Raw genomic sequence first — 20,249 nt, forward strand, 5'->3', positions numbered from 1 at the left:
TAGTGCTCCCTATACTCCCCAACAAAATGGTGTAGCCGAACGGAAAAATAGAACCCTTAAGGAAATGATGAATTCTATGCTTTTGAGTTCTGGTTTATTTGATAATATGTTGGGGAAAGCTGTTTTATCTGCATGCTATGTTCTTAATAAAGTTTCTCATAAGAAGTTAGATAAAACCCCGTATGAGTTATGAAAAAGGTTTGCCCCTAACTTGAAAATTTTGAAAGTGTGGAGATGTTTGGCTAAGGTTGGTCTACCTGATTTTAAACAAGTAACTGTTGGACCCAAGACTTTTGTTGTTATTTTCATTGGTTATGCTCAAAATAGTGCTGCATATAGATTTATGTCTTTGAATGATAGTTCTATTTGTGAATCTAGAGATCCAGAATTTTTTGAGCATGTTTTTCCATTGAAAAATAATGTGCCTAGTGTTGTGCCTAATAATACTTCTACATATATGTCTGTTAATTCTCATATTGTGCCTTCTTCAATTGTTATTGCTAATGAGCATAAAAATAAACTTAGAAGAAGTAAGAGGCATATAATTGAAGTTAGCTTTGGTCCTGACTTTATTACTACTTTCTTGACCGAAAATATTGATCTTGATGTTTTGAGTGATGAATTAATGTCAATCTATTTAATAGAAGAAGATCCTAAAAAAATATTTTGGGTGACAAGTACAAACTATTGCACATCTATTCTCACTTTTGTAAATTTAGCGGTAAAATTAATAATTTTTTTGTGTAAAAAAAAAAAATTCACATAAAAAAAATTGAATATCGAATTTTTACTATCATCATTAAGGGGGTGTATTTCCAAATTCTCAAATCTCAAGGGGACAAGTGTCGTTTCCCCAAAACCTGGAGCCTAATTACCCGAACCCGATGAGCCCGACCCGACTCTTTCGTAATATTATGCTCCTGCAACTTTCCCCGCTCTCAGTTTCTCTCCAACACCAAGTATTAGTTGCCCCAATTTGCCGCAACACCCTTTAAGGTATGCATTCCAGAGTAATCATCTTAATTTTATTTTTGTTTTTTTGCTATTTGCTATTTGCTCGTTGGAAACTTTGAAATATTCAGCTTTTATTTCAGGGTCCTCAGTCAAAAGAAAAAAGAAATTAACATGATTTTTGTTGTTGAAGCATATGCGGTTCTTAGTGTTTTTTTTTAATAACCATAGGTGAAAAGGAATTTATTACAGAAATAGGTGTAATACGTATTAGATGCTAGCACTTTTACCATAGTTCCAGTGGCGAAGCTAGAAATTTCCCAAGGGTGTTCAAATTTAAAAGAAGTGAAAAGAATTTCGACAAAGGGTGTTCAATATGTGTTATATACCTCTAAAACGTAATATATCACCATGTGGCTTCGCCACTGCATAGGTCATATGCTTTCTAGGAGTGGTTTAGCCTTTTAGAGATTTATACGTTTAGAAAATATACAGAAACTCTGATACTTTTTATTTGTATTTGCATAATATTGGCATGAGACGAGTTTAAATGGAGTAACGTGGTCAGTGAGGATTATATAGCCTGACTTGTTTGAGAATGAGGCATAATAGCTATATGAATCCGGACTTGTTTGAGAATGAGGCGTAATAGTTGTTGTTGTTGTTGTTGTAGCCTTATAAGGATATTTTTCTGGGCAAAGGTGAGGTGAGTTTGTATCATTTCCAAGCCGGTAACGAAAACCTTTTCGAAAGTTAGGGAATTTTCAACATTTCTAGTTGAGATTGAAGTAATTTTTTATTTCCATCTTTTAGTTTTTACATCTATTTTGTTGGTAAAAGCTGGCTTACATAGAAATCAAGTAAATGTGTTATATCCTTTGGTTGGTTGTTCATGTTATTGTGGTTGCGTTTAAGAGGAGAAGTACTATGTAGCTATGTTACCTAGCAGACTCCTCCAAACCGCCCCTTTAAGATGATACCTTTTTTTTATGACGGTGGTGTTTGAACCAACTTAAGTGCACCTCGACTATTAAATGGGGTACCTGCTTCCTCCCACCAGCGCATGTACCGGATAATTCTATCCACGAATGCTTAGGCAGGCGATATTCAATTTAGTGTTTTTTTTTTTTTGTTTGTTTTTGTATAACCATCTGATCACCGGAATCTATTGCCCGACTAATCCAGATTCCCACCGTGTACGACTCGTTAAAGAGGGAGTGCGCTCCCAACCAGAGGGTATCTCCATTCCATACCTCTATTCCCGGGGCTTGAACCTAAGACCTCTGTTTAAGGATGGAGGGATCCCATCCATTTCACCATACCCCTTGTTGGTGAACCTCAATTTAGCTTGGCCTTCTTGTTGAAGGATTTAGATGGGTCTTATTCATACATTTTCGTAAATTTAAGAATTTTATATTGTGTCATCTATCTTTGCGTTACACAGTTATCTGAGATAACATAAATGTGAGGGAGGCTGAGAATCAAATATATGATCTCGGAAGCACTCCAACAGTCTTTCATGGATACCAAGCTTAGCACGTCAAATCTACCGTGGATATGGGTGATTGAAACATTGGCAAGTTCCGATGAGATAGACACTTCTTTACTCATCGGTATGTCTGAAATTACTACTGCTTTGTGACATAATAGCTGTTTTATTAAATGAGATAATGGCTGCTTTGACATTTCTGGTATATGCATAACAGATTTGGTTAAGCAGACTCCTGAAGTTTCATATGATATGGGGAGAAATGCAAGGGAACTGGTCTCTTTGAGATTTTTAGAGACCTTGTCTGTCCAGGAAATGTCAAATGCAAATGATGTCGCTTCAATTCTGAGTGATAAAATTGAATTTGACCGATCAGTGTACTCTGAAGATGTCCTCCGTCGCTTATTCTCGGGGGTAAGTATCTTACTTTTACTTATTAAATTTAGATCATATGATTCAGTATCTCAGTTTATGATTTTTTTTCTTTAACTTTAGTAATTCATTTTACAAGGCCGTTCTCCGCTTGAGAGTTTCGAATGATGCTGTTTTTTCACTTGCTTAGATGTGCATTATGTACATTTGACCAGGTTTCATCTGATCAGAAAATGGCTGGGCCTGAGGTGCCCAAATGGGATGTTCAGTCATTTATTACCAAGAAAAGATCTTGCTTGCCAAAATGTGCTCTGCAACAAGTAAGCTAATCTTAATTTATATGTGGAATTTGATAAGTTTGCACATCTGCAATGTACCTGTCTGATTATCTGGGAATTGGGATTTGCTTTGTTTTTAATTGACAATCAGATTAAGGATGCTATGCTAGATACTACCAATCCTCTTTGTGCATCCTTGAGAGCAAAGAGTGGATTGGAGGTCGGCAGTCACTCCAGAGATGGAGATCGTTTTAATGCTGTTGATTTAAATGGCATTAAGCAGAGTCATGAAGTAAGAGGCACTGATGGTCAACATGAACATGTTTTACCAAATGAGAATACAATTCCTCTTTCACCGGGCAATGAGAGTGGCCTGCAAGATAATCAACCGAGGACTCTGGTGCCTTCTAAGAGGAGAATCGATACCTTTACTGTTAATGAAGGAAAATACAGCGAAACTGAACCCATATCAAAGGACAGTTCTGATCGTTGCGTAAAGGCCTCCAAAAAGTTTAAACAGGAAGTCATTAGTTCCAGGTGCAATGTAGTTCATGGTTTTGAATCATCTCAAAGAGATGGACATTCAGCAGAATTATCTGCTGGAAATCCCCATGCTATCGTCCGAAAAGGGAACTTGGAAAATAGATCTCTTGTTGGAGGCTTGGATTGTAGTTGCGAGTGTGCTGCATCAAATATGGTTAGACAGAGCATTGGTCATGATGAGCTCTTGCCTCAAAAAGTGATTTCTGAGGGAAAGATTCAAAATGTTGGAAGTAGCAGCAAACCTTCTACTGAATTGAGAACATCAAGTGGCTCATCACAGCAGGTAGTTCATGAAGATTCTCGCATTCACGGAACTGAAGAACATCGGGAGTGCAATCGGGGAGATTTATTCAAAGATGAACCTTCTAAAGGAGCCAAAAAGAATGCTATGGAAGATGATAAACCTGAGGTCTCTAGTGACAGTGATGGATATCACAATGAGAAGACTGGCCTTTCAGCAAAGAGAGATGATTTCGTTAACTACTCTCAATGCACTCAGGGTCAAGATTCCTTAGCAACTCAAAATGGTAGAGAGCTCAATCTCTGTGTGAAGTGTAATGAAGGTGGGCAACTGTTGGTTTGTAGTTCAGGCAGCTGCCCTTTGGTGGTTCATCAGAGCTGCTTGGGTTCGGTCCCCAGCTTCGATAATGAAGGAAACTTCTATTGCCCCTTTTGTGCATATTCTCAAGCAATTTCTGAGTACCTGGAAGGCCAAAAGATGGCCTCTCTTGCTAGGAAAGATTTGGCTTCATTCGTTGGTGTTGGAGCTAGGCGACGATCAAAGAAATCCTCACGTAGCTCACATGGAATAAAGAAGAATCAGTCTAGAGAGGATGAAGAATTGTGCCATGATAATAACATTAAGGGATCTTTGAATAAAGTCACGGGACCCAGGAGTGCTCCAGTCAGTAGAAATTCCTTGGACGGTGAAGTTATGGAGATGCCTTCACCTCAACCAGCGGCGTCTGTACCTCATGAACCCGTGGCAGCTGGACAAAAATCCAAGAAATCGCCACCCAGATCGCATAGATTAAAACAGAAGCTGTCCAGAGAACAAGAAGAACTGTGTCCCAATGAGAACAGCAATAAGAACTCTTTGAATGAGGTCCAAGAACCAGGAAACGCTCCAGTCTGTAAAAGTTCTCCGAATGCTGAGGTTGCACAGACTGGCTCACCTCAAACAGAGACCTTTGCACCTCCTGAACTTGTGGGCGGACAGACTTCTTTTGTAGAAGAAAGTTCTGAAGATGAAGATGCGACTGCTTCCAAATATTATATTGGATTCAGGAATGCAGACAAGACCTAGTAAGTCTTTCACTTGAAAACCGCTCAAGTTTGCAAAACCATCTGGTTAGTGTGTTTATTCTTCCAAAAGATTCATCATTCTTCTTCAGCTTTTCAGGATCTGCAATGCTTAAATGAACACCATGCAGATATTTTTTCATAAGAATCTCTTTATGCTTAACTGAAACAGTGTTATGGTTGTTATTGCCGTTGGAATATGTGATGTTTCATTTGTTATTTTTCTTCTTATTTTCCCCTCTGCACCTTGATCATGGAGAAGCATTAATCATTTGCTAGAGCATTGTGATAATACAGTATTTAGTTTCTTTAGATTTGCAGTACCTATCTTGCAATTCCTCAAGTGAGGCAGAAGCACCTCCATCGAAAAAGTAGAGGAAGAAGCACTAAAGGTACTTGCATCTTCTTTTTATCTAAAAGTTTTGTTTTTATTCTTTTTTCTGTTTTCCTATGCAAGTTCTGTCCTTTGTACTGTCGTTGCAAAGCACCCAATTGCTCTAGTAAAAGAGAAATTATGCTATACTTTATTTCATTCATAAATTTTAAGGTCAATGGTTTAATTTTTTTTGTTTTACGTGAGAGTTACAGTTTGTTTCTGCTTTTATTTATTTTTAAGGATTAATAGGGGACTCCGCATGATATCTACATGCCTTTACACCTAATAACAGAAAGTTTAAAGTAGTTAGCACTCTGTACCTATTGTTTCTTATTAGTGTTTTCTGCTACTTCTGCAGGAGGGAGTGTACATATTTTCAAATATTTTCGGATAGATGAAAGAAGATTTTGGAATCTGGAACTGATCGGTCTCAGACGGTCCCCTTTTAAGATTTTACCGGCTAGGACTGACCCCCAAACTAGGTTTCTGAATCTATTGGAGGCTCAGACCGAGTCCTTACCAGGTTTAGTGGCATGTGAGTAATGAGGCTAGCCATGCACATGCACATTGTACATTGTTCTGGTAATCTTTTGTCCTTGGTGGGTATAGAAAAGGCTTAAAAATAGTGTACTATGCCCCTTTACTAAGTTTAGTGGTATGCTAGCGAATAATTGCACATTGTGTTTGTAAATATTTGGACCCTAGGATGGGTATAGAATGGCTTAAATAGTTTGTGTATGTGAAATTGTGAATTGAGCTATAAAGCTAGTGAAGAAATACATATTGTTCATGTAGTTTTTTGCCCTCTGGGGGCATAGATCGTAAGATAGTAATGTCCTTAGTTAGTACAACCAACTTGTATGATCCCACGGGTGTCAATAGATCTTTAAAAATCGATTAAATCAATCGAATCAAACCGATTATTAGGTTTCTTTTAATAAAATCGTAAGTTTTTTTTATATAAATTTATAATCGTGTCGATAAGTAGGATAGGTTTTTAATTTTACAAAAATAAAGCATGAATAGGCCAAATATTTTTATATAAGAAAAATATATTTTATATAATAAGTTTAAAAATAACAAAACGTTTATTTTTTCTTGGGCCTTGTGATTGTGGAAATGTTTACAAGCCAACAAGTAATTAAACCCAAAGTTTCAACTCTCAAACTTATTATGAGACTCTTATTAAAACTAAATTAGTTCTAGCTAGCATCTTGAGTAGAATGTAACAATCCAACTCGCTAGTGATATTATCTGTGAGGGCATAGGCCTAGAGCGAACAATATCATTAGCGGGCTGGGTTGTTACATAGCAAGTCATAGGTATTCCAACGATCTTGTATAGCAAATTATAAGGTATTAAAATATATTTCTTCTCGTGTGATTTGGAATTTTCTTATTGGATACTTAATCTTCTAAAGTTCTAATATACTATTCTTCAGTTCAATCTTGATTAGTGTATTCCAGCTCGTTGATATATATTTCTTTTGGGTTTGCTTATCTCTTATGTTGTAGTAGAATAGCAGGATAAATCTCTATTCTAGCTATTTTTATTTTTTCCTTGGTTCATTGTCTTGTAACTGTAAAAACATTTAGAGAGTTTTGCCGAAATCTTAAGTTCGTATCTTTTCGTGTTCTAACTTCTATTAGCGAATCTTACATGATATTTTCAGAAAAATATCAAAAATTAATCAAACTGATACCAAAGAGATCGAGATGATTGAGACGATTTCGAAAAATCTAATTTTAATTATACAAAATAGAGTAACCGAAAAATTAGTATGGTATAAATTTATAAAATAACTGGTCGAACCGAACCATTGAGACCCGTAGATCCTACTATGATGTCAAGATTATAAAGAATCTCCCACCCGTGAAGCACAAATATGGACATGGACCGCTAGTTGAAAATAAAAGTAGGCTAATTGAAAAAGGGCACATATTTTTATTTTAAAAAGGTATATATGTAATTTTTTATTTTAATAAGGTTCATTGTTTTGCACGTTTTTTATCAAAACTATTTCTTCAAAAAAAAAAAAAAAAAAAAAAAAAAAGAGGAAAGGTAGAAAAATTGTTCATCACTTTCACTAATATTTGAAAAACTGTGTGTTCCTAAACGGTTGAAGAAAAAGAAGTCGTTAAATTTAGAAAGTCTCCACCAGCCACCCAACCCCGCTTCAGTTTCAATCCCAAATTTCTTGTCCACGTTCCACTTTACGGCTGTCTTAAAACATTTTTCTGCATTTAAGAATTGATATACAATTTGTAGCTTTCCAACAATTTCCCTGATACAGTCAGTATTAATCAAGATTCAAGCATCGAACCAAATTGCCAACTTTTGGATTTGTTCTATCCACAACACACTCAGTTCTTTGAAGTTTTCTGCCTCCTCCTTAAAAGAGTAAGTCTTTATTTGCTTGCTTATCTTTTTTTCTTACGTTAACTCACCTGGGGTTGTTTATATGGTATAAAAGTTGATCTTTTTTGCTACATGTTATAATCTTATTCCTATCCTTTGCTCAAATTTGTCATTTACTCATACAATTATGTGGTGTGGGGATCGCTCTATACGAATATATATAGGAGCTTTATCAATCAATTTTGAGGATCCATATTACAGTTCATCTGGTGTTAATTTGGGGTTAAAAATCTTTGCTAGAATCCTTCCCCAACTTTCTGTGACGATTAAAAGGCAAATCATTTTGTTTATATTGACTGTTACTGCAGACTTTTTGACTGATAATTACCGGTGTACAAACCGAACCGGAAACCCGCACCAAACCTAGAAGTCAAACCAAACCGATTAGAAAACCCGACTAGGTTTGGTATTGAGTAAAAAACACGAACCAAACTGACATATAAATATATAATTTTTATATATACTTGATTTGGTTTGGTTTCGATAAAAACCGAACCAACCCGATCCATGTACTCCCCTACCGATAATGATGCCTTACCGATAATGATGCCGTCCTGGATGTGTTGGAATCCTTACACTGCTGAAGGACTCATAGCCAGCAAGCTTTTGTATTATGCCTTAACACTAGCTTGGTACTTGATCTGTTATTAATAAAATGTATCTTCTTCATAAAAAAAAAATAAAAAAAAAAAGAAAAGGACTAAGTGCAAGACGACAAGAAAATAGTGAAGGCACTTAATAAAATATTGAGATATCTATAACTGAAGTGAACATGCCCATATTTATCACATCCTCCTTATACTGTTTTGATAGAAGCTAGGACAAAATTTTGATGTTACCATTTTGATTGATACACTACCATTGGTTAAACAATGGTTGTGCCACCAACGGAATTCTATTGTAACCTACGAGTTTTTCATTCAGAATCCAATTCCTTTTCTGTCAACCATTACAATAAAAGCATACTTCATCGACTCAGAACGTGCACCACAAAATAATTTTCGAATGTTCCCTGGTCTTTATTCTCAAACTGAAGCTGCACATAATGAGTTGATAATTCAGACCGACTTTGAAGGCACTTCTAAAGAATAAGAAGCCCATTCAATTGAAGTAGCCTCAACTCAGGTAATATTTAATGCATTGTTGACTAATATCCACTGCTTTTGATCATGAGTAATGTTAGATAGAATAGATGGAGATGAGATAAAGTTCCTGTCTTTAGGAAAGCTTGAAATCAACAAATATCGTGATTTTTGTTTTTCACGAAAATTACTCCAAAAGAAAAATCAAAATAAAACAAAATGTCATTTGTGTACAATTTTGAGAATTTGCGTGACATTTTGGTAATTATTTTGTCCGTAAATGTTTACCTTGTTTTAGTTATTTAAAAAATACAAAAAATATATGTCGCATGCATACTTAGGATTTAATTGTGCATTTAGAAATCAATTAAACCATAATTTTGGTTTTCAAGGGGGAAATCACAAAAAAAAATATGCATTTTTATTCTAATTGTCGTCATCGTTTGATTTTTATTTTTATTAAACGTTTTAATTTGTGTGTTAATTATTGTTGAATGTTAATTAATATTCGTGTAGTTTAATTTTGGTTTTAATTTAATTAGGAATTTTTGTTTAAATTAAAAGAATGAAAGGGGAGGAAAATACTGGATTTGGGCCAAAAAATCCATTTGAAAATCAGGCCCAATTCGTTACACTGACCCAGTCCACGACCTGGGTTTCCAAACGACGTCGTTTAGATGTATTTGATCTGAGCCGTTCATCTCACTTCATCTAACGGCTCTAAGCTTTCCTAGTTACCCGACCCACTGGTACCCGGATCGACCCATTCCCAACACTAAACCAAACGACGTCGTCCCCCTAAGTGCAAAGATCAAGGCCGTTGATCACCAATGATCCAATGGCCGAGATTCAACTCCCCCATCCCGTATATAAACCCCCCTCCCTTACCCCCACGCCCCCCTAAACCGAACCCCCTTTTTTACCTTCGTCTCCAAACCTCGGAGACCAAACAAACCCTCCGCCTTCAACCACCATGCACCGCCCACCGGAAATCGCCTCACGGCGGTTCCGGTGGTCCAAACAACCCCATCTTCACACCATAGAACCCCCTCACCCTCCTCTTTCTGAATCTACCTTCTATTGTCCTCGAATCCCAGTAGTATGTCTCGAATATCAGATCGAAAAATCAGTCAAGGACCTTAGTTCACCCGATGACCCCCAAATTAACACCCTTAGATCATCTAACCACCCCCAATCCAACACCAGTACCCGTTTGCATCGAATCATTTTCGAGCTTCTCGAATCCTTGTTTGAAGATTCGAGCAAAGCCCGGACATACCCCAACCCACCCTAAACTCACACCCTGGCATCCCCTGACCTCCCTCATACCTGAGACACACTGGTTTCCTTTCAAACCTGGTTGGAACCGTTCGAACCCTAAAATCGAACCAAGAACCCTAGAAAACCAAAAGCTGGAATCAGTCCGAAAGGGAGAAAATTTGGGTGTCCAATGGACCTTAGTCGAAGTGTTCTCAGTTGAGAACACTCGATTAAGGTCCCTTCGACCTCAAAAGATTCGAGTCAAGTGTTCAACCTGGGTTCGTCTAGTCTTGTATTTGTTTAAGGTACTCCTTTCCTCCTCTCTTGTTGTTTAGGTGGTTATAATTTAGCCTCGTTTGATTGATCCCATTTTGCCCCATCAGACCTTTTATTGGATCCAATTTTATTATCATTTCTGCTTGTTGTCATTTGTTGTATGCTGTAATGTGTTGTCGATTAGTCTGATATGTTTGAATGATAGAGTAGCATGATAATTAGTCTGATGTTTAGTTCATTCTTGGCTGTGACCCCTCCTGCCTCGTTTGTGTTCTGAATGTTGTGTTAAAATGGTTTCCTGGGTAATATTTGAGTTCAGATTTGAGCCTGTGGGTGTTTTCAGTTCATTGAGCTGAATTTATGGTTCGTTTGTTCAGTCTGAATTAGTCAACCCCGTTTTTGAAACTCTGCTGGTTGTTCCCTACTTTTGCACTCCAAATCTGTTTAGGGCATATGCTGGTCAGGTTGATCTCAGTCCATCTTGTTTTGCTGAGTTTAAATATGATTGTTTCCCCATTTATAGTTAGTTCAATATATGCTGCCCTGAACTTTTAGGTTTCATTCTAAATGCCATCTGATTTAGTATCTTGAATTACTAGCTGATTTGAATTGGTTGTAGCTGTTGTAACTAGTTGGATTCAGTTTAGTGAATGAGTAGGTTTGAATAGGTTGTTGATCAAAGTCTGTATCCAGCACTTAAGGGGTTTGGGGTAGGACAGTGAATCACATGGGTTTCAGAGGTAATTTGGGGATTTCAAAACTTGGAAAAAGAGGGTTAACTTGAGTGGACTGTCAGGAAGTACCAATGTACCATTAATCTAATGCATTTGTTTAAATAAAGTTGGGAACAAAAGATAATGGTATGGGGGAGGTTTTGTTGGGGAGTGATTAAATAAATGTTGCCCATAATCTTTGGATTAAAAATAGGATAGGACAAGTGTAGTGGGGAACAAAACATACAATAGTGGGCAAAAGAATGAGGAGGGGGCAGAATATTTTTCTGATTTTAGTTTTTGAGTGCTCTTAAGAGCTGGAGTGTGGGATCTTTTGGCATATATACAGAGCCACTGATAGGCAGCAGGGAAAAAGAAAAAAAAAAGAAAAGAAAAAGAAGATAGAGAGAGAACTTAGGAGAGAGTGGACAGATTTTTTTTCAGATTTTGAGAGCTGTGAGCTGCATCTATCAGGCCTTCCTTTGAATGTCTTGAAACATCAGTAAACTACTGTTGTCTCGTACCTATCTCCCTTCTGCTTTGGCTGTAAAGCCTGTGATTGCATTTTGGTTTTGCTGGGTTTTCAATTGTTCGCTCTTGAGTTTGTTGGGTTTATTTACTACTGCTTCCATTGGTTATAGCTGAATTTTTTCACTGGGATTTATTCTGCTTATTGTTACTGTTGTTGTTGTTGTTGTTATTTGCGGAACACTACTGTTGCTTCACTGATCTTCATCTTCTTTCCTTGCTTTCCAAATACCAGGTACACAAAACTGAATACACTGGTACATCTTGTAAGCTACTCGAAGCATGAATGCAAAAAATGGGAAAAATTTGAATCTGTAGTTTAATGTAGTCTTTTCTCTCTTTTACTGTCTGTATTTAGAACATTCTATGCACTGCCCATGTAAACTCTGGTTACATACTGAATCCCATTTGTATATATGTTAGCTAGTTGCCTTAACCAGAATCAGGTGGTTGTTGTTTATGTATAACATGGGCATTATCCTATAGCAGTTTAAGTTGTAAACTCCTTCCCCGTAGGCTTTTAGTTTAAATGGACTAACAGTATAGTTGTAACATTCTGCTAGTTCAATTTGTTCGATTAAACAGCATGTTCCAAATACATATCAGGCCTTAGGTGATTACTCAATAGTTCAAACTATTTTAGTTAACAACTTGTTCATCTAAATTCGTAAAAAAAAAACGGGTTTCATTGGGAATCACTTTCATTTCGGGTTCTTAAAGTTTGAACATGTGTAGAATCATTTGGATAAGCCCAACATCTTAATAAGGATGGCGCAGGTCCAGTTTTACTCCTTATACATTGGACCTGGGCCCATAATTGTTAACCGACTGCCCTTATTGTATTGTCTTCAGATTTAACGACTCACTTTCGAAACTCAACTATAATAACTCGTGAGCATATAAATAAGCTAGAACTCTTTTCTTTCATTGTAGAGACGAACGAGATAGAAAACATAGTCACTATAGGTAGATCCTTTTAAAACAGAAATGAGGCGTGCCTCGCCAAACAAAAGTGCAAATTGCAGGGCCATCAATAATTGGCCATAGTAAAATACTTAGAATTTGGGATGAGCCGTTTAGCGAATTTCACTGCCTTCCTCAAAGATAATATCGCGTTAGACTCTTTAGGCGCGATTTTTATTTATTTACATTCTTAAATTCGGGTGCGCATTTATGTGACCCAAATTCAAATCTCAACGGTGTCGGAATGTATCAACAACCACAGGTGCATTGATTGCGACGTGGTTCGAGATGTATTTTCATGACGTTGCAATTCCATAAAAATAATAAATAATAATAAAAGTGGTTTAAACCTAATAAAAGCACACAAGTTATAACATGTATTAAAATCAGATATTTAGCCATTATAACAATTTAAGCGACCGTGCTAGAACCACGGGATCCGTGGGTGTCTAACACCTTCCCTCGGGTCAACAGAATTCCTTACTTAGAATTTCTGGTTCGCAGACTTCATTGGAAAGTCAAAAAATTTCCTCGATTTGGGATTCAAGATAAACCGGTGACTTGGGACACCAAAAGCCAAACTTTTCCCAAGTGGCGACTCTAAAATAAATAAATAATCCCATTTTCGAATAATGTCACTTAAATTGGAAAAACTCCCTCACGCATTTACCCTTCGGGGCAGGCACGCAAAAAGGAGGTGTGACAGCTCTGGCGACTCTGCTGGGGATAAGAATCGGAATCTCTGGTTCAGGGTTCAAGAATTCGAGCTTAGAATAATTGTTATATTTGGCTTTATTATCTGATCTTTATTACATGTTTGGGCATAACGTGCTAAATGTTGCCTTTTACCGCTTTGATATTATGTGAACTATATATAAACTGTGCCGAAACCCTTCTCTTCTTACCTCCGGGGAGGAGCTTGCTGGTCAAGACTCCCTATTCTATTAGTGTTAATACCCTGGAATAAGAAAGAGGCCGGACAAGTTACAAAGCCGGACGATCTCACGGGTCCCCGGTATGTAGCCCCCTTCTCGACTCGAGTTGTCAGCTCGGGTACACAGTCTAGAACAAATACCCAGGTTATAAACCTAGTATAACGAAACCTCATGCCGGATCCCTAGTAGGAACGCTTATTTGCATTATGTTGCATTTGACATAGGGGACTCAACATAGGGGTTGAGTCCGTCTAGGACAAGCAACCTGAAATGAAAAAAAGACCATCCTGCTGCATCCTGTTTGTTTTGCACATTTATTTGCTGCAGACTTGCATGTTGACCGGTTTCTGAAAATACTTATTGAAAAAAAAATAGCAGTGTAGGGAGATAACTATTTATTTTTCTAGAAAAATAACCAATGTCAAAATACCGCCGAATTTTTAGAAAAAAAAAGAAGAATTTGTTAAAAATGGTTGTTTATTGATCGAGAAAATGAAGAAGGTAAATAAAAAAAAAGAGAAAAGTTTCATTTTTAAATAGTTTGTTGAAAAAGAAAATACACAGAGTTTTTTTTTTTTAAAAAAAATGGTTTTGCTTGCCAATGAAAAAGAGTCTTGTTTTTCAAGAGAAGTTTGTTTTATCTGCCCGAACTACACCGATTTGATTCTCACAGGGTGTGAGATACGTAGGCAACCCTCATCGGGTCCAACCTCCCCTTTTTTCAGAAATAACCAAAATGTCAGAATTTTAATTTCATCATAAATGAGTCGGGTGATGCCACTTTTGTCAAATGTAGCCGAAGGTTCCCGAAAGGGACGCACCGGAAGGCTGACTTTGCATAAACAGCCGCTTTTGGTCATTTTCTGAATTTTGACCAATTTGCCCAACAACCTTAGAATCCTCGTCCCCGAGGCTCTGTGAGGGCGTGCTCCCAATGTCGGGCTACTATTTTTTTTTAAAGAAAAAAAAAGAAATAAAAAAGTCATAAATAAATCAAGTGATGCTGTTTTGTCAAAAATAGCCAAATGTTCCCGAAAGGGACGGCGGAAGGCTGACTTTGCATAAACGGCCACTTTCGATCATCCTTTAGAGTTTTTGATCGGTTGACCCTCACAGCCTTAAAATCTTTATCCCCGAAGTGCTGAAAGGCCGTATTTGAAAATCGGATCTTTCTTTCTAAAACATAGTCAAATCATCTTTGAGTCAAATAATCTTTTACTTAAATCACCTTAATAAATGTGCAGGATGAGCACAATGCAAAATGAACACTTTTCGATAATGGCTAAAGTCTCTATCAAGTTGCGGCTATGGTGGAATGATCTAGGTAGTGAAGGGCAAGATGAGGTCAAGAAATATTTGAAAGGTCTCACGGGTTTATCGGAAATCCAGCCTCGGGGAGATATCATAAGAGCTTTGGTCACCTACTGGGACCCGGCACACAATGTCTTCCACTTCTCCGATTTTGAACTCACCCCGACTCTGGAGGAAATAGCCGGTTACATCGGAAATGCTGAAGTTCCATTAAGGCAAAAATACCTGGTTGCCCCAAGAGTTGTCACTGTGCATCAGTTTCTAGATTCATTAAAGATACCCAGGACGGTCCATAACCCAGATTTGGCCGCAGGTTTCTGTAATCCGCGCTTCATATACGACAGATATGGTCATGTAGGAGGATTCAACAATCCGGTTAACAAGCTATGCAGCAAAGGTAACCGTCAGAAGTGGGATGAGCATAGACGAGTGGCTTTCATGATAACATTTTTGGGCCTTTTGGTGTTTCCGAGGAAAGACGGAAACATTGATCTGAAAATATCCGGGGTCGTCAGTACTTTGCTCACTCAGAATGAAAGCACTTTCGCACCTATGGTAGTATCTGATATCTTTCGAGCTCTCACAACCTGCAAAACTAGAGGGAATTTTTTCGAGGGGTGTAATTTGCTGCTACAAATATGGATGACTGAACATCTCTGCCACCGTTCTGAGCTTTTGAGTTATGGTTCCTCGAAGAAGACTTGCATAGAAGAGTTTTACACGAGAATCAAGGAGGTCAGTCTACCTGAGGGAGTTACGGCATGGACGTCATTCTTTCGAATCCTCACCGCCAGCCAAATACAATGGACACTGGGATGGTTGCCTGTTGATGAGGTCATATATATGCCAACCGCTAGGACCCACTTTCTATTGATGGGACTTAAGAGCATTCAGCCTTACGCACCCTATCGAGTTTTGAGACAACTCGGGAGATGCCAGATAGTTCCACACGAGGAAGATCTTAGTGCTCAAGCAATTGAGATTAGCCCTGACGGACAATTCCCTGAAGCAAAAGTCCGCTAGATCTGGAATGAATGCCAATGTTTAAAAGCAGATACTTGCGTGCAGGATCGGGCCAAAGGTGAAGTAGCACCAGGGTACCTTGTGTGGTACAGAAGAGAACTTGAGCACAAAAGGCCGGCTAAAAGACCCCATATCTTGAATTTTGCCGAGTCATCACAGGAGCAATGGGATTGGTTAGCAAAAGAAAAAGTCAGCTGAAATAACAAATTGAAGGTCTAAAATTTGAGCACAACGTGCAAGTTGCTACTGATCTGGGAGAAAAGAACAGGTTGACCCTGGAAAACGAGACGCTTAGGGCCCAAATCCAGCAGATAAGGATAGCCGCTGATAACCAACAACGGAGCCGGTCGAATGAGCGACTGATAAAAGGTTTAAAAATGGAAATTGGTGAGTGCCGGAGTGAGTCGGAGAATCTTGAGAATACCATAGCAGGACTCGAGACACACTGGGCAAAAAGAACAGAAGAGCGCAACCGGTACCTACAGCAGTTGAAAGGGGATCACAAGCAAACCATTGCCAATTTGAAGAGAAAGGTGGCCACTCTTGAGGACAGAGCCGTTGAGCAAGCCCGAACCTTTGAAGTTGAAAATAGACATTGCTATGATTTACTGACCCAAATGGAAGTAGAAATTCAGCAGTGGCAGAATCAACATCTCTAGGATTCTCGGGTTTTGAAGGCCCGTAATGATCAAATAAAACGCCTACTCATAGAAAAGAGGCAGACCATGGATAGGATTAAGACCATTGCCCATGCCATCATTAGGAGGTGTCTACGATGCGAAGATATGACCCGCATTACCTTTTTCTCGGCAGTGATGATTTATGTCAAGCAGACCATGTATGAGCTGGAACAACTTGAAAGGGACCTCGCACCTAAGCCCGCGGTGAGGCCGAACGATGCCCCGCGGGCACCAATTCTTAAAACTTTAACGTATTTATAGGACGAGTCTGTATTTTCCGTCTTGGCGTCTTTTGTCTGTCTTTTCTCATCAGGGTGTATCAGTAGTTATTGAGTTTGTATTTATTTCAAGTCTGTTATTCTCCCTTTTTCAAAAATGTTAGTTTGTAATAGATTGTTTTAGTAATAAAAAAATGTTTCTTTATTTTTACACTTGTTTGTCTTGAACTACGTAATGATCTGATTCACGCGGCGTCGTGATACGTAGGCAATCCTCGTCAGATCCGGTCATGTTTTTAACTTCAAATCAAATAATAAAAAAATATATAATAATAAAAAAAATAAAAAAATAAAGGGGAGCATAAAGAGAAGCCGGAATGACGCATGTCATCGATGCAAACATGTAAAAATTCATTTAACTGTATAGGTGCATCACACCCCAACGTGAGATTACCTGTCTGTTATTTGTTTCAAACTAACCGTTTGTTTGTTGCTAAGTCCAGGTTTTTAGAAAGGTGGTTTGGTTTGGCAGAGGTCTGGCCTCACATTCGTACTTTACGAGGTCGAAAGGAAGTGTTCAGTTGCCCGTCACTAAGTCGAGAGGAAGTATTCACACTTACTTCACGAGATCAAAGGGAAGTGTAGAGATGTCTTCAGAAATTCCTTTGCCAACAATTCCTGTCTCCGAAGAGAGTTCAATCTCGGCCATCCCAACTTCCGAATCAGCAACTGCTGAAGAAAACAGAATCTTGCGGCTTCGCATGTTAGAAATGTTGGATGACTGGAATAATGGAAAAGAGCCGCCGAGTATAATCCATGGATTCCCTGACCTGTTCTCTAGGACAAGTGAGACTTCCAACGTCCCCATAAGTTATCCAACTACCCCATTCGGGTACCCATTTAGGCCCACTCCACTGGATCACCCTCTGATTTTTATCCCCGGATGTCAACGACAGATGTGGCTACAAACATATTCACTGCACCGCCCTGTCCAATCGCGGCACAACCCGCTACACACAGGCCTAATTTTGACTCTTCCTCATTCACATTTCAAGCACCATCCTTCTCGATGGAACCAACTCGGTTTATCACCAGCACTCACCCTTAGCAGCCTCAATACGAGCTTACGCTTGGGCAAAACCAAAATCCCAAAGCTCTTGAACAAGATGAAATGGCAAAAAGAATGAGGAGCCTCGAGCAGAGTTTAAAAAATATGCAAGGTTTAAGCGGGCAGAAGAGTGTTTCCTATACTGATCTGTGCATGTTCCCTCACGTGCACCTGCCCGTAGGATTCAAAACACCAAAGTTTGAGAAATATGATGGGCATGGCGATCCCATTGCAAACCTCAAAAAGTATTGCAACCAATTGCGTGGGGCTGGCAGCAAAGAAGAATTGTTGATGGCATACTTCGGAGAAAGCTTGGTGGGAATAGCCTCAGAATGGTATATGGATCAGGACATATCTCGATGGCACATTTGGGACGATCTTGCCAGAGATTTTGTTCGACAGTTTCAGTATAATATTGACATCGTGCCAGACAGGAATTCTTTGTCAAACTTGAAGAAGAAACCCTCAGAAAGCTTCAGAGAATATTCTATTAAATGGCGCGAGCAAGCATCAAGAGTAAAACCTCCCATGGATGAAATAAAAATGGTCAATACTTTCCTCCAAGCTCAAGAATCAGATTACTTCCAAAACATGATGTCGGCCATGGGGAAACCTTTCGCTGAAGCAATTAAGATCGGAGAAATGGTAGAAAATGGGCTAAAAAGGGGTCGAATTCTAAGCCAATCTGCTATCAGAGCTACCTCCCAAGCCATTCAGGGTGGGTCTAGAGGAATAGCAAAGGGAAAGAAAAGGGAAGAAACGTTCATGGCATCATCGGGCACAAGGAGAAACTACACTCTCGGACCCCTTTTTCCAGAGAGGACCCCGCAACATTATTACCCTCACCAAGATTTGGCCTATGCTCCTCAGCCATACTCGGTTATGAATACTTAGCCTTATGTCCGGCCACAATAACAAGCCAACAGAAATCAAGCTCCACCTCCCAGAAATCAACCCCCTTACCGAAACCACTATAATCCACAACTACCCCAAAATAACTTCCGTCCCCAAGAACCACCCAGAAGACAAACTTTCACACCCATTGGTGAACCGTATTCTACCCTATTCCCAAAACTAGTCCAGATGGGTTTCCTGCAACCAGTCCCTCAGATAAGGCACAATCCAGCATCACCTGCTTACAAAGCCGGTGTCAGGTGTGCTTATCATTCGGGAGCAGAAGGGCATGATACCAATGATTGTTGAACTTTAAGAAGGGTGGTAGAGAACTTAATAGAACATAGAAAGATAGTATTAAGTTCATCTTCAACTTGATATTCTTTCTTAATTATTCCCAAAAGCACTACATTCGAAATACTTTGCTCTGAAGAACTTTTTGCGGATCTAAATCCGTTACCTCCTAATATTAATACATAGAATCCCACAATTAATATAGAAAACACCACAAGTCTTGACGTCTTCCAAGGAAAACTCAGTTTCTATCCATAAGTACAACTTGAAAGCCTCCAATTATTGCATGTAAAATTTTGAACACAATAGGACCATTCTCTAGAGGCATCCACTCTACTCAAACCGCAGTTAGATTGATTAAATGAACCGAACAACCTGTGCTTCATTTGCATTCCGACACTGCAGAATGTGACCTCATTTCAATATGACCAAGCAACTTCTTACCCCATGCACCGAGAATTCCTTACCAACCATGACTCAAGTCATTCCCTGATTCAACAATCCGTTGCCCGCTCACAATAATGGGCCGTTGATTGGGATGATCTGTGAGGACAAGGAGTTTGATCCTGCCTTGAAAGCTATAATCTCCATTGTCGATGCAGAGAGAAAGCCTAAAGCAGCCCCGAAGCAAGAGAAAGGGGAAAAAAGGACTAATATTGTCAAGGCTAAGCTCGAAAAGGAGGCTGAGACAAAAACAGAGACGATGTTGCCTTCGAAGAATGAAGTTCTCTATATTCCACGAGGTCGATCAGAGAAGCCACAGAGATTCGAAATAAAAAGGGCAATACCGATGTACGTGTCGAAAGGATCCTATATGGTCCGGGGGACGATTAAACCGCCTTGGCTGAATGAGCCAGTGGTTATCGGACGCGTACCACAGAAGCCAATGACAGACCCGTCTACGGTACCGTGGAATTATCAACAAACATTGGTTACATACAAAGGCAAAGAAATCACGGGGGAACTTCCAGAAAGTACTTATGTTGGAAAATATTCAGACATTCAAGAAGTGAACAATGCCACACGGAAGCGCTTCCCACCCAAGAAGCCTGTAAGCGCTGAAGAGGCAGAGGCTTTCTTCCAAAAGATGAATATGCCTGACTATGAAGTGGTGGATCAGTTGTGCAAATACCCTGAACAAGTGTCTATGCTATCTTTGCTAATGAAGTCCGCCGAACATCAGAAGATCCTGCTCAAAACCTTGAATGAAGCTTATGTGTCGGCTGAGACTTCAG

At 38.9% G+C, this 20,249-nt stretch overlaps 1 protein-coding gene and 1 long non-coding RNA gene across 6 annotated transcripts; both read left to right on the plus strand.

Moving 5' to 3' along the window:
* Positions 1–869: 869 nt before the first annotated feature.
* On the plus strand, positions 870–6,105 carry LOC107766691 (uncharacterized). Of its 5 annotated transcripts, none has more exons than XR_001643760.2 (7): positions 870–996; positions 2,396–2,564; positions 2,658–2,854; positions 3,028–3,132; positions 3,242–4,938; positions 5,249–5,327; positions 5,670–6,105. XR_001643760.2 is itself a non-coding variant. In XM_016585521.2 (7 exons), the coding sequence occupies exons 2-6, from the start codon at positions 2,441–2,443 to the stop codon at positions 5,280–5,282; spliced, it is 2,166 nt and encodes a 721-aa protein (XP_016441007.2). In that variant the 5' UTR covers positions 870–996; positions 2,396–2,440; the 3' UTR covers positions 5,283–5,327; positions 5,670–6,105. The 5 variants fall into 5 exon arrangements, 3 of the variants coding, with proteins under 3 accessions (XP_016441007.2, XP_016441005.2, XP_016441006.2); XR_012710243.1 differs by having other exon boundaries at positions 3,242–4,983; positions 5,670–5,696; XM_016585521.2 differs by having other exon boundaries at positions 5,240–5,327.
* A 1,146-nt stretch (positions 6,106–7,251) lies between these two features.
* On the plus strand, positions 7,252–12,014 carry LOC107766690 (uncharacterized). The gene is made up of 2 exons (XR_001643759.2): positions 7,252–7,711; positions 11,824–12,014. It is a non-coding gene; the product is annotated as an uncharacterized LOC107766690 (long non-coding RNA).
* Positions 12,015–20,249: the final 8,235 nt, after the last annotated feature.

Source organism: Nicotiana tabacum, chromosome 6, assembly GCF_000715075.1.
Source record: "Nicotiana tabacum cultivar K326 chromosome 6, ASM71507v2, whole genome shotgun sequence".
Classification (NCBI taxonomy): Eukaryota; Viridiplantae; Streptophyta; class Magnoliopsida; order Solanales; family Solanaceae; genus Nicotiana; species Nicotiana tabacum.